The following is a 14,494-nucleotide window of genomic DNA, read 5'->3' as shown; positions in this document are numbered from 1 at the left end:
TTTTGTTAATATTTTAGAAACTAATTTATATATTAGAAACTAATCTTGGTATCTAATTTAGATACCAATGTTCAAACCATTTTATAAATTTTTATAAATAATAGAAATCACTTTAGATACGGTTACTTTTTTAGTTTCTAAAATAACATATAATTTAATTAATATAATGATTAATTATTTTTATCTTTAAATTTTATTGTTATTTAATGATTTTCTTGTAGTGTTATAGTAAACATAGTTAAAGATTTGAACTTATATAATTAAAAAGTTTTAAATTTTTTATTTAATAATTCACTTTCATTTGTATTTTTATCACTAAATATCCAATAATATATTTATTTTTATTTCAAAATATTTGCTTTGGGAAGAATATAAAAAACATTCTGGCACAGGACTAAACCAATTTCTTTTTCAAATTATAAGAACTAAAAATATTATTTAAATTTTAAAAGAAAAAAAAAACTTAACTCAAATATAAAGATTACAAATATATTAACTCATGTATAAGTTAATTTTAAAGTTAAATACATTTTTAAATTTCTCATATATAAGGATATTATGTTTTAGTTCTTCAAACTGCTTTTCTTTTATATTCTTTCAAAAAATTTAAATGATTTTTTCAAATTTTTGAATACTAATACCGTTAAAACGTTTGTGACTGACAAAATTAATGCCCGAATGTTGAATTTAATTATTTATTTACTATTGGTAATTTGTATCAATAAATTTCCAAGTGCAAGATTCTCAAGTTAATTGATTATTAACTTATATACTCACGTACGAAATTAATTAATTGATTATTTAATTATATAATATATTACTTTCTTCATAGGTTTTATAAGTACGTCTTAAAAGAAGTCATCTATATTGTTTGATATTGAGGTAAGAAGATCTAGATTCTCTGATGCTGAAATTGTTAAGTAACGGGTTTGTTTATTAACTAAGGACTATTCTAAGAGAGAATGTGTAGATACGCATCCATTAAAATTCCGTTTGATTTTGTGGCATTCATGGATATAGAGTTGCAGCAGTTTAATATGGGAGTTTGAACAATTGGATGGAGTTGGAGCAGTTTAATGTGGAGTTTGAACAATTTGATATAAAGTCATCTTCCTCCATAGTAATGTAGAAGAAAATATTCTGATGTTTTAATGAGAAGGTTTTGGAAAAACACAGAAGGAGAATTCAGCCTACAAACTGTAGAGATTCTTGTATATGATTTGGAGTCTCAAATAGAAGTGCAATAGATTTCATCAATTTATTGTCTCTCATGATGCATGTATTTATCATAAAATAGTTGAAAATCATTTCGAGATTTATCTTATGTCGTATTATGTATGATATGTTTAAAATGTTATTCATAAGTTTGAGATTTAAAAGTTGAAGTCACTATCCGTAAAATTCTAGGCATGAAAATCAGATGGGGTTGTGCTAAAAATAAGTTAAGTTACATTTAAGTATATTTAAAAGTTCTTGAGTTGTTTTGGCTGGTGTCAAGTTAGTTGCAATTTTTATGCTATTGTCTATTCATATATTTGTAATCAGTACCACTCTATTAGAGTCAAAGAAGGAATACATGACTTGTGTTTTTTATGCTAGTGCGGTATGGAGTTTGATGTACGCAATGGTGTGCACTAAACCAATTCTTGCTTAAGTAGTCAGTTTGATGAGTAGGTAAATGTTTAATCTTGATAAGGAGAATTGGTTGGTGGTGAAATGTATACTAAGGTACTTAAGGAGTATGTTTGACGTGGGTCTGATCTATAAGGGTGATATTTTGTGTATTCTCGTTGGATATTCTAATTCAGATTATATTGGTGATTTGGATGCAAAACGATCTATAACTGGTTACCCTTTCATAATGAAGAATTTGTTGGTCAGTTTGAATTCAATTTATAGTTTAAAGTGACTTTGTCTACTACTGAAGCATAATATATGGCTTTTTGCAAAGGTAATAAATAAACAAATATGGTTGAAGGGTCTCTTTAAAGTAGTTGAAGAAGATGAAGAACTAGGATACGAATTAATTCACACTAAAGTCATTCAACATCTTTAAACATTCTTTCATTATGCAATGTATGATCAATCGGTAAATCCGAGTCAACCGAGTCTTTGTTCATCAACTTTTCCTGCGACTGTTCTTTTTCTTTTCTTTACTCATTGGAACCCCATCAAACGTAAACTAGAACACCCTTGTGTGGTTGCAATGTTCAGAGACCTTCAGACAACATTACATAATGAACACTGTTGTTCGCCTCCGCAGCTTCCTCCTCCTCCAATGGCTCTATGTTACTTACCCACTCCAATCCCTAAAATCTAACAATAACTCTGAATGTTAAAGAAGAGTCAGAGATTTTTTTTTAAATAATAATAATAAGTATTATTATTAGGGTTACTCATATTTTTCGTGAAGGGAATGCATATGTTGATAAGTTGACTAATTTAGGATTTATTCATAGAGAATCAATTCATTGGTATAATAGAATTTCATCTAGTATGTGCTTACAATTCTTTATAAAAGAGTATAGTTATTACGAAGTGGACTTTAAACCTAACTCAACCCCATAAAATCGGCTCATGAGGTTCAGGTTTGCACCCACTTATATATAATGAAAGACTCTAATCTCTAGTCGATGTGAGATCTCCAACAATAGTCTATCTATGTATCGTTTTTGTTAACATATGAGTTTTGGTATAGTTTTCCCATATCTTTGTATTTTCTTTTTTTTCTTTTTTAATAATATTTTTTATGGGATGACAATGATTGTTGTTACTTGAGATGTAAAATTACATAGTAACACCTAACATAAAAACTTTTATTTTAAAAAAAAACTTGTCAAACTAGTGTGTTGAAAGTCAGTTTTTTTGTTAAATAATCAACTTGACAAATGACCCTAATTAAAAAGATAAAATATTGAGACATGATGTTAAAAGTCAATACGGATGAATGAAGAAAAAGAAAATACAAAGGAGATAAATAAATGAAAAAGAAAAAAAAAATTGACTTTTTGTCCCACAAAAATGCTTTTACCAAACTACACGTATTTAAAATAATGACTCTAGAGGCAGCTAAGTTTATGTTTGAAAAAAATATCTACATATACGATGCAAAACAAAAATAAGATATATGAAATAAATTAAAATTCATCCAATGGAAACAATGCATACACAATTTTATATTTTAAGTACTAGAATATTATAACGAGTTATAAAAATATCTTAATTTAATATCACAAAATTTTGTTCCCTTTTTTGAAAAAAAAATTCTCCAATTAAATACATACCAAAAAATTATAAAAAAATTCATTAAAATATCAATTATACACGTTTGACTTGAGATATGTATGGTTGAAATCTTTTAAATATTAAATAATACGAATTTTCCACTAGTTTTTTTTTTAATCTAAAAAATTTAGTTGATCTTTTAATTCAGAAGTAAAAAGTTGAATCTTATATATTTATTGCATAGTGATGTATTGAATGTGTATTTTTTTAGTTCCGATCACATGCATTGGACTAAAAACAACAATACATGATAATGATGACATAAAAGGCAACACATGCCAAACATAAGAATTACAGTTTGTAAAGTGTTTGGAGGTGTATTTAGCTTAAGTGTTAGGAAGTGTATTTTAAGTCTAACTCAACCTCATAAAACCGGTTTAATGAGACGAGGTTTGCATCCACTTATATATTATGAAAGACTATAATCTCTAGTTGATATACGATCTCCAACAAGTCTCCATCCAATTCTTGTACTGGCTTCATTGTTCTAGCATTGGAGAAAATCCAAAGTCACAACAATCATCTGCATAATTCTGAAACAATAGTTGTCACTACGTTAACTCAGTGGAAGCGTGGCACAGAACTGTGTAAGATGATGAGTTTCTGGTTCTGTCATTAGAGTTTAGACTGTTCAACATTCTTTGCCCTATGTAATGATGTAAATAGGCAAAAAAGAAGAAGCACTAGCCGCAAATATAGGTTTTTCACTGTGTAGATTCAGCTGTGCTTCTTTTTATTTACTACTTTTCTGAAATGGGGTTTTTGTTTTAAACAAAGTCATGATCTCAACAGTGAAATTCCTTGGATTTTAGCAACCCAAGAAGAAACTCTAGTTATGCAAGTTTTTAAGTATTTTTTTTTGTGTGTTTTCATAACTTATTATAATATTTGACATAATATTTTGTGTAATTACAACATCAACACCAAAAACATTTTATAAATTCTATCTACATTTTATTCCCTTGTTAACAAGTCCTTCAAGTTGCTTAAGATTTTAAAGGCAAAAGGATTTACTTAAGCTTTATATATGGGTAAAGTATTTACTTAGGAGTGATTTCATCCCATTAATCATAAAATATATTTTAAATATTTCACTTATTAAATGTTAAACGTTATTGTTTATATATTATATTCTATCAATATTTAGTAAATATAATACTTAAATTTATAAAAAAAAATAACAAATCACATTCATCAAATAATCTTAAACTAATATAATCCTCACTTTATATGTTAGTTTATAATGACAAGATTGATAAAACATGCAAGTCTTCTCATCAACTTTCCACTATCTTAAAAAAATATTCCGATATTACTCATGAAAAAATATTCTTTTTATCTTTAATATAAGATGTTTCTAACATAATCAAAATAAATCATAAAATCTAAACCAATTAAAATAAAGGTAAAAAAATATTTTAGATCCATATAAATTCTTAAAATATTAAATATATTTATAAAAAGTTAGTATTATTTTTATCCTTCTAAAAGTCAAACATATTTTTTCCTCTAAAAGATTTTCCACCTATTACTACTACTATTACTATCACTATTATTATTATTATTATTATTATTATTATTATTATTATTATTATTATTATTATTATATAACAATCACATTAGAAAAATATGTTTCAATTTTACAGCACAAAAACAATAGATTTTTTTTAGAAAAACATATTTGATACATTTGAATTTTTAAAAGGAGAACAAAACACATTTTACCCTAAAAATAATTAATTCAATTTATCTCAATATACCAAAATTTTCCTAATTATTAATCATTTCTAGAATTTTCTTATTGTTATATATTAATAAAAATGATCTATTAATAAAAATAGATATAATTATAATAGTTTTAATAGTAAAACTTAATATTTCATAAAGACAATGAAATGTATTATAAAAATAATTATCAATTTCTTTTAAAGTATGCTAAGGAGTAGATTATTATTTATTTCTCATATTTACACCACCGATCCTTTTCCTGTCATGATCAAATAACAATATTGCTCAACGAAAGAACATAAATTCAAATTAATAAATGTTAATTAGTTTCCATTGTGTATCTTAATTATTGTGAAACTAAAAGTCACAGGAAAGGAAAAGAAAGAATGACATTACAAAGTGAGCAACTTTTGAAAAGAAAAATAAATATATATTTTGGGTTATATTTTTAATTATATAATCTAAAAATATATTTTTAGTTTTAGATTACACAATTTGAAAACATATTTTGAATTATATAATTTATACTGAAAATTAGGCAATTGAAAATGTTTTCAATTCATCAGACAATTAAACTTTTTTTCACACCCATAAAGGTGCATAAAGAATATATGGAGGTGATAAAAGAAATTGTCCAAAATGAGGAAAGGAGTGTGTACATAAAGAGGGATAAAATAGAAAAGGGAAAAAAAAGTGGAACGTGAAAAGATGAACAAGGGGTGTCAATAGCATGGCCGTTCCTCATTACTCTTTTGGATCCAAGGAGACGTTTCACGTGCATTTTGTTGTGTTACTGTTTTTTAATCAACAACAATAACAATAATAATTATTATTATATTAATTATTATTATTCATCCGTATTTTGATTATACTAAAATTTAAGCTTTGTAACAAAAGTTGTTTTAAGAACTAAATTTTTTAAGAGAAATTATGTAGATAAAAGAAGACCACATTTGATCGAGTACATGAAACAACTCTTTTTATAAATGAGTATATTGCTTAATAAGTAATTATTAATAATTTTAACGTCCTAATTGTTACTTTAGTATAACAAATTTCAAAACTAAAATTAAAAAAAAACTACTTAAGAATAATAGTTTAATAGTCTCTTGAGAAATATTAAAATAATTAGCGTTAATGAATCATTTTAGAAATATAAAAAAACAATTGTAATTCTCATAAATTAATTTTAGAATAATTATTTTTAAAATTTTCATTTAAGGACGACAAAACAAATCATTTATATGTATCCATCTGATTCATTCATAAGAAAATACATTGAATCTCTTTATTAAAAAAATATAAAGAAAAATTATATCAAATTCATTCATTGAATTTTATAGATGATTAATATTTCATCAATTATTTATTAAAATCCAATCAATTTTCCTGTCAATACTTAACAAATAAAACAACCCAGCTATTTTTTTCATAATTAAACTGTTTTCCATGAATATACTTTTAAATTTGTTTTACAAATCTTACTTTTGAAAATATAATCTTTAAAGATATTTTAATTTTTTAAAATATTATTTTACCAATAGATTGAATATCCAATGAAAAAAAATCTTAATGGAGGATTGGAATATATTTTGATTAAATGAATTATGGACTTTACTTAGATCTATATGAATTATGGACTTTACTTTTATATTTTAGTGAAGAAAGGCTTCCCATGTATATCAAGAAAAAAAAAATCATATAATACACGAATGATTAATTATTATGCTTAAAACTAATCACACACATAAGATTGAAATTATAAAATTAATTCATCTTACATTCTTAGTTATGATTTCGCCCAAATGAAGCAACTCTCAAAATTGAGAAATTGTTGTTTCTATAGCATACAAATTGTGACTTAAGAATAACAGCATTTAGTGTGAATGAAGACATGTGATTCAATTTCAATCAAGACAAATTGGAAAACTCAAATTTGCTTGTTTGGGAATGATTAAAGGTGAGAAATAATAAGCTTTTTTTTTCCAGAAGTTCTCACAGGAAATTGCAAAAGTTAAGTGATTTTTTTTCTCAAATTATGTTGATAGCACGCACTAAATTGTTCCGCTGAGGTATCTAGCTAAAGCAGATATGAGAATAAAAACTTTTCAGGATGAAAGAGATTAGTTTTTTTTACAGAAGAAAGAGAGATTTAACAGCTGGATGGTGCAAACTTCCATTTGCATTAGGTGAGAAAATAACGTCATCAACTTAATGGAAGAAAGAAAGTTCTGATATAATTTTGTTCCTGATTTTATCTTTGATACACTCACCATCCATATACTAATAAAAATTGTAATAATATATAATCATTTCCTTTTGGTTGGGTGGATTTTGGTCCCTCTCATTTCAAGTATATTTTAGCAACACGAATTTCACTTAATGGTATAAAATTTTTAGATGAACCAGGAAATGTTGCAACTGCAGGAGAAATAGGAACATATTCCAGCGAATCTACTGATAGAAAAGGAAAGATTGCAGAGTTGGGAACTAAAAGCAGGAGAAGGGAAGGGAGAAGAAATGAAAAGCAAAGAAGAGTAGACGTTAGAAATATACATATTAGCACAAGATGTTCGCACAGATGAAATTTTGGCCTCTAGATATTTTGAATAAAAATGTTGAAAACAATGATGCACTAAAGAAAGAATCTGTTTTCCATCTTAGTTCTCTAGCCTAGATATTCCAACCAAGAAGAAATAACAATTTCCAGAAAATGGAAAAAGCTATGTTCATGCCATGGAATAAAATCTTTTGCATTACTTTGCATATTGGAGAAGCATAATTCAACGGCCTTAGTTTTAACTTCTACCTATGCATATCTGACATTTGCCACTCGGGAAACTTCAAAAGACCTTGAATCTGCTTTTCTTAATCACTACTTCCTCTAGCTCCTCTATATACCTCCGACAGAATATTTTTCACTTCACAAAAGACACAAAATATTGCTAAATTAAGGAGTAGTAAACTAGAAATACATTTGATAAACAATAAATAAATTACAACTCCTTTGTTTTTTTAAGATGTTGAATTTGTAGTATGTAACTGTATAATGAAAACTCACTTCATGACAACAAAGTGTACAACTTCTGTATCCTACTAGTTACTAGTGACAGTTCTTAACTCTTTGCATCTTTTGCTCTCTAATTGCTTAAGAATTAGTTCTGGGATGATATACATATACTTAAACTAATTTAAAACATTTTGCAGGACAAAGTAGTTAAATTTTAGTTTTTAATTAGCTGTTTTTATGGCAATTTGCTTATCATGAGAAGACTTACTCTTGGTGGATCAATCTAGAAGTTAGGGTGTAGGTGAAATTATTGGTACTAGTGTTTTAAATTGTTGTGGTGGTGGAGGTTATGTTGCAATGTTTGATATTGTGGAAAATTGCAAACAAATGCAAATACAATTGATGTTACCACAAACCAGATGTGGTTGTACAGAGCAGTTTAAAACAATGGTGACGAGACGACTAATTATTTTCTGTGATGACTATGATATGTGATCGAATCAGCCATCAACTTTCCAGGACAGTTTAAAGTTGAGACAAATATGCAAGAATATTATGAGAAAAGATCTTGCGTGTGTATAAATAAGTCTTAATATTTGCATCCCATGTTCACAAATAACCAGGGAGACCTAAGTTTAGTGCAGCATTCTTAAGCTATGTCTAACAATGAACGTGCATTTGGGGTGATGTGTGTGAAATTCAAGCCTCACCTTCTCATGTGTGTAATTCAGCTGCTTCTTTCGTTTCTCTATTTCCTAGTAGAGGCTTCATTAAACAAAGGGATGAACCCTCATGTCTTTGTTACCTATAGGCATGTTGTTGGGGGCATAGTTGTGCTTCCTTTTGCTTATGTTCGTGAAAGGTACATCCCATATATGTGTGTCATGTGCTTCCGATTGTTGTACATGCTCTTGCCTTCAAAAGTTTGCAAGAATAATGCTAGTTCATAGTTTATACTGCATATAAGTACTTTTTTCCATTTTAGCAACTAGCAAGTTATGTTTCAGCACTTGAAGAAGTACTCATGCTAGACCTATGACATTGTATGTTGATTAAAAGAACATACGCTCTGATCTCACATTTTCATCTTCAAGTGTTACCAATCATTCATATCTAACTTCCTTCTTTGCAGAAAATTATGGCCAAAGTTGACTATGACAATGTTCATTGAGCTATTTTTTCTTTCCCTCTTCGGGTACTCTTCTTAAGTCACGAGCTTTCACAGAAATACACAATTTAGTCTAACCAATTCAGGAAGAAACTTACATTTATCTTTGTTTTCCTTCATTGTGAAAAACAGGACCAGTCTTACCCTGAACATGTTTTTCGCAAGCTTGAAATATACCACTCCATCCTTTGATGCATCCATGACTAACACAATCTCATCCCTCACTTTTATAATTGCAGTTGCACTCAGGTGAGTAGCTGAAGTTAATATTATCAAAGTCTGACTACGAAAGTAGAGTTCTATTTTTGACTATTTTCATTCTTGCTTTCATGAATCTTGTAAACAGATTAGAGGTTGTTGATGTTAAGAAGCCTCGTGGAGTGGCTAAAGTTTTTGGAACCGTGTTATCTTTGTTTGGTGCATTCATAATGACTTTGTATAAAGGGCATACGATACAAAGCTTACGGGGTGCCCCGTTCCATGTCAGAGGCAATTTTGTTCATAATAACTGGATTAAAGGATCACTTTTGGCTGGTGCAAGTTGCATATCATGGTCTTTATGGTTCATACTACAGGTACTTTTATTTATCTATAATCAAGCTATTCACAGCATGGAAAATTGTGCAGTGTTTCATGAAGCAGCTTCAGAAAGCTTACAAGGGATTAAAATACCATTTATCTTAAATATACATGCATTCATAGATTTGGAAGAGTTTAAAATGTATGCACGTGGTTTTTGCTTGATTGTAGGCAATCATAGCGAAGAAATATCAAGCACAACTGTCACTTACAGCTTGGATAAATTGCATGGGTGCAGCACAGTCTGCTGTCTTCGCTGTACTCGTGCAACACAAGCCTAGAGCATGGTTCATTACATCCACTGTGGAACTCTGTTGCATCTTATATGCTGTAAGTAAAAAACATTAAGACGCTGAAATTGAAAACTAAGATGAAATTTTGAAAGAATTCTAACATAATCACACGTGAGTTATGGCAGGGAGCTATATGTGGCGGTTTGATTATATTCATCCAATTCTGGACTGCAGAACAAAAAGGGCCCGTCTTTGTCAGTATGTTTAATCCCCTTGGAACAATTTTGGTGGCTATCCTGGCATATTTTCTTTTTGGTGAACAACTCCACACGGGCAGGTAGAGAACATTTCAGATTTCACTGTTCAAGCACAACATCATGTTTTCGATTCAACAGTTTTTAATTGTGTTTGACTGTTACAGTTTATTGGGAGTAGTCATTGTCATTATTGGTCTGTACTTGCTGTTATGGGGAAAAGACAGTGATCAGGATTACAACTCACAGCAATCTTTAGCAACACACGTTGAGCAGAGAGAATGTAGGACACAAGTAAAGATTGCGATGGAGAAAGAGGTACCGCAGAGGAACGTATCACAGGACACCAATTAACGATGCCTGGTCCAAATAAGATGTTTTTGCTATACGATGATTACTAGACGTTGTTGGTTGACGGCACGATCAGTTGGTGATTATTAAATGTAACGTTAGGACTTAATGTGCACTTAGATGGAAAATATGGCCAAGGGACAAAGTGGTAAATTCAACTACCATTATTGAACCATGTGCATGTTATATAGATTGAAAAAAATCCCCGTGAACCTCTTATTCCTACCCAAGAATTCCATCTGTCCACTGCAGTTTTCTTTCTTTAATTTAAGTTTTTATTTAAGTATTTTCAATCAAAATTCATGAATAATACAGCTATTCAAAAGATGTACCAAATTATAATCATAAAGACAAAAATAACGTTTTAAAAATTGTAAAACAATTTTTTTGTTTGTTTGAACATTCAACCCAACATTACTCGGTTTAGTTCAATTAGAATGAAGTAAATATAAAGACAAGTATATTGAACAGCTAAAATTAGGATGCACAATATCCTGTACAAATAAAGGTCAATGATCAGGCTATTTTGCGACTCACCATTTACAAAAGCACAGCCTCATAAACTCCTAAAGGAAAATAAATTGTGCATCAAGGAGCAGCCCAAGGACTTTACAATACAGAATTTGCTTCCTATGTTGCTTCTTCAAGAGATGCCCGAATAGTTTCAGCGCTCAACATTTTGTTTATGCTACAAAAAATACAAGTCATAAAGTCAAAACAAGAACAAAGGGCAAGGTACATGGTTAAGATAGTAAATATAAAATAAATAACGCACTTAAACCAAAGCAACTTACAAGAATAGAAAATCTCCACTAGAGACCTGTTTCTCAGAAATCCAATCGGGTGCTAATTCTTGCAGCAAGCTTAGCTGCTCTTCCACTTCACCTAAGAATACAAACCAGACAAAATTGGTATATAGAAAAACTATAAAATACTAAATCACTTTCGCATAAAACAGAGACTTACTTCTGTCCACAATATCGCTGTGGCTTGAAATTATCTTCATTACAAGCTCATCTTTAGTGATACAGTTACGCTGTCGAAGCAATAGGCGAATCATATCAAAGAGCCTAGGGAGGTTAGCTATTATTTTTTTCCTTTTCTTTGCTCGAGTAATATCTGGGTCTCTTTCCTCCATCGCTATTCTTTCCTTTTCTCTAATCTGCAAGAGGCACAGTTAATGATGATCTCACTCATGCAAAGGGTTCATGAAGTAGACAAACAATTAGAAGTAGACAAACAAATATTGTTTTACTACATAATTCATCTATGCTTCATGGCACAATAAGTGGAGAAGCAAAGACTATAATACAAACAAGCAACATGTTTACTGCGAAAATAAATAAATAAATAACGATTATGTAGGGCATACCGATTGGATAAGTTTTCCAGGGAGGATGTCAAAAACGTCATCATCTATTGGTAAGGCACCAGCATTGCCTTCATTCACAGCCTCCTTGTTCTTCACTGGGGTGTCGAATTTCAATGACCTTGACCGAGGTGGTCGCCTAGCTAACTTGTTCAAAGAACTGATAGGGTGGTCATCTGGGCTCATATAATGTCTTTTGGGTGAAGACAATGCAGGTGTGGCACTCATCAACCTTGGAGTAGAAATAAGTTTGGTTGGTGTTGACATGGCATCAATGATTTTGGGAGAACCATCTTTGTTTACTGTGTATTCAATGACTTTTCTGGCTGGAGTAGAGAACGCATCTATGGTGGGAGACTCATATTTGTTTCCTGTGTCCTCAAATGTTTTTCTAGTGGGAGTTGAGAGGGCACCAATGCTGGTGAAAGCCCCATCTTCGTTTTCTGTGTACTCAATGGATTTGATTGGAGTAGCAAGGGGAGCACTGGATGATTCCAGAGAAGCGCAACTTGTTGGAGAATTTACAGAACTAGCTGCTTCCGACGCCAAATCGGATGGGGAAGGTTGTAATGAATCTAATGCAGAATTTTGTTGTATATCATCTGCTCCATCTAGTTTACATTTCAAAGAGAATCGAGCTCTATAGGATGGAGCAATGTGAGAAGGTGCTGTCAGATTTTCATTAGTCAACAATTTTTCATCTATATCAGCAGACTCTGTATTATTGACAATGTCAATGTAGCGCATGCAGGTTGACAATTTTGTTGGGAGACGAGTTTCCAACATGTCCAAAATATTATCTTTCTTCGGGCGATTGAATGGCTCAGGCAATGTTCCTTCTGGAATTTCATCACCCTACACATAGAAGAAACATTCAGAGCAAATAATACGCATGATTAAAAAGTAATTGATCCAATTGAGGTCGTGATTGCTCACTAAAAAAAAGCGGGATCGAGAACAAAGTAATTATTCTCATTGTGCTTATCATAAAAAATAACTGAATTCATTAAAAATCATCATATAAACTGTGAATTTCTAAACAGAGGACAAGACTAAAGTTGATACAACATCTCAAGCGCTTGGCCCCAGCAACAAAGAAACTTCAAGCAAACACTATACCATTAGGAAATCATAGCATTGCACACCCAAAATAATGTTGCACAGTAATCACAATCATGAACAAAACCAGTCAACCACTGAGTAATGTTAATCAAGGCAAATTTCAATCCAATTCAATCCAAAAGAAAAAATGCTTCAGGAAAAATTTCATTAAGCAGCTAAATGGTTTGGATGTGACTCACATCGGGATGAGATTCCAAAAAATCCCTTAGTCTCGCCTGAAACAACTTCTTTAACGACACTCTCCTCCGTTGTACTCTCGTATCAGACTCTACCGCCTCTACCGCCTCGGGGTTTAAAGAAATGTGAATGTCGGGCTTCATACAACAAGTCCGTTCGTCATGCACAAGAAACTTCTTAAGAACAATAGCCTCAGGTAAGATGTATTTCAATTGGGCTAGATGCCCAAGAGTAAACCTCCTAAACAAATAAAACACAATTTCATGATCGAATACGAAACTTAAAAATAATACCAAAATAATAAAAATGCAAAAACAATTTATTAAAACATGCACATCAAGAAAAACAAAAAAAACAACCCAATTGATCAGTACCTGTCAGTTAAAGATTCAATTCTAGAACTGATCTCTGTAAAGGATGGAGTCTTCCCTTTCAGGCGGAACATAGAAATCAAAGTATCCAAACGATCGAAGAACTGATTCAAAATCTCATATCTGCACACCAACCATAAAGCACAACAAATATCAGCAAAAAATTTAAAAAAATATCCTAAACTTTAAAAAATGAAAACGAGAGTTACTTTTCAGGAAGTTTGGAGGATTCATCTTCAGTAATCTTGGATTTACTGGGAGAAGAAGGCCACAGTGAGATCTGTCTCCTCACACTCTTGCTCTGCTGTGACGATGTCGCTTCACTGCGTCGGTTCATTTCCTGCAACCCTTTGCCGACTTTTCTTATGTCAGCTATTGAGAGCGCGACACCGCGGTTACGGATCCGCTGCGGCGGTTTCTCCGGCGTCTGAGAGGCGAAGCCAACAGGGTTTGGCGATTGGACCTTGGAGCTTGGGACATTGGGTTTCTTGGATCTGCCTTTGCGAGAAGGGGACGCGGCCATCGAGAATTTCTCCATGGCGCTGAAGAATCAGTGATGTGTGAGTACGGAAATGAAAAATTAGGGTCGATTCTTATATACACTACTTTTTTCGCGGGAAAACTGAGGTTGCGCGCCTCTTGTCTCGTGAGAGACGTTGCTTCCCGCCAAAAATGAACGTTGCCCTATAAATCCCCAAGCTAATAAGCCCGGCCCAGAAAAAGATGCCTCTTGTTTTGGGCTTCAACTTACCTTGATATTCGTCTCAAAAAACAAAATTATTATTATTCGTGTATATATAAATAAATATATATAACAATAAATAAAAACATTTTTACCCTTCAACGT

At 31.0% G+C, this 14,494-nt stretch overlaps 2 protein-coding genes across 2 annotated transcripts; one reads left to right on the top strand and one right to left on the bottom strand.

Annotated features, from left to right (window-relative positions):
- Positions 1 to 8,565: 8,565 nt before the first annotated feature.
- Positions 8,566 to 10,874, top strand: LOC137830003 (WAT1-related protein At1g43650). Its single transcript, XM_068637066.2, has 7 exons — positions 8,566 to 8,885; positions 9,156 to 9,218; positions 9,324 to 9,440; positions 9,538 to 9,766; positions 9,942 to 10,100; positions 10,189 to 10,340; positions 10,425 to 10,874. The coding sequence occupies exons 1-7, from the start codon at positions 8,680 to 8,682 to the stop codon at positions 10,609 to 10,611; spliced, it is 1,113 nt and encodes a 370-aa protein (XP_068493167.1). The 5' UTR covers positions 8,566 to 8,679; the 3' UTR covers positions 10,612 to 10,874.
- Positions 10,875 to 11,046: 172 nt separating this feature from the next.
- On the bottom strand, positions 11,047 to 14,317 carry CDT1A (CDT1-like protein A). The gene is made up of 7 exons (XM_068637065.1): positions 13,857 to 14,317; positions 13,651 to 13,770; positions 13,279 to 13,516; positions 11,981 to 12,832; positions 11,575 to 11,770; positions 11,403 to 11,493; positions 11,047 to 11,296 (listed from the first exon to the last, which is right to left on the bottom strand). The coding sequence occupies exons 1-7, from the start codon at positions 14,183 to 14,185 to the stop codon at positions 11,239 to 11,241; spliced, it is 1,884 nt and encodes a 627-aa protein (XP_068493166.1). The 5' UTR covers positions 14,186 to 14,317; the 3' UTR covers positions 11,047 to 11,238.
- Between the last annotated feature and the right edge of the window lie 177 nt (positions 14,318 to 14,494).

Source organism: Phaseolus vulgaris, chromosome 7, assembly GCF_051622355.1.
Source record: "Phaseolus vulgaris cultivar YP4 chromosome 7, ASM5162235v1, whole genome shotgun sequence".
Classification (NCBI taxonomy): domain Eukaryota; kingdom Viridiplantae; phylum Streptophyta; class Magnoliopsida; order Fabales; family Fabaceae; genus Phaseolus; species Phaseolus vulgaris.
This window is presented reverse-complemented; position numbering and strand designations above follow the sequence as displayed.

Bases quoted from the DNA above. Each gene is read 5' to 3' on its own strand.
- LOC137830003 (XM_068637066.2), top strand. From the start codon at position 8,680: ATGTCTAACAATGAACGTGCATTTGGGGTGATGTGTGTGAAATTCAAG. The intron at 8,886-9,155 runs GTACATCCCATA...CCTTCTTTGCAG, and splicing joins TTTGCTTATGTTCGTGAAAG to AAAATTATGGCCAAAGTTGA. The intron at 9,441-9,537 runs GTGAGTAGCTGA...TCTTGTAAACAG, and splicing joins ATAATTGCAGTTGCACTCAG to ATTAGAGGTTGTTGATGTTA.
- CDT1A (XM_068637065.1), bottom strand. From the start codon at position 14,185: ATGGAGAAATTCTCGATGGCCGCGTCCCCTTCTCGCAAAGGCAGATCC. The intron at 12,833-13,278 runs GTGAGTCACATC...TTCTATGTGTAG, and splicing joins TTTTGGAATCTCATCCCGAT to GGTGATGAAATTCCAGAAGG. The intron at 11,771-11,980 runs GTATGCCCTACA...TGCCTCTTGCAG, and splicing joins CTGGAAAACTTATCCAATCG to ATTAGAGAAAAGGAAAGAAT.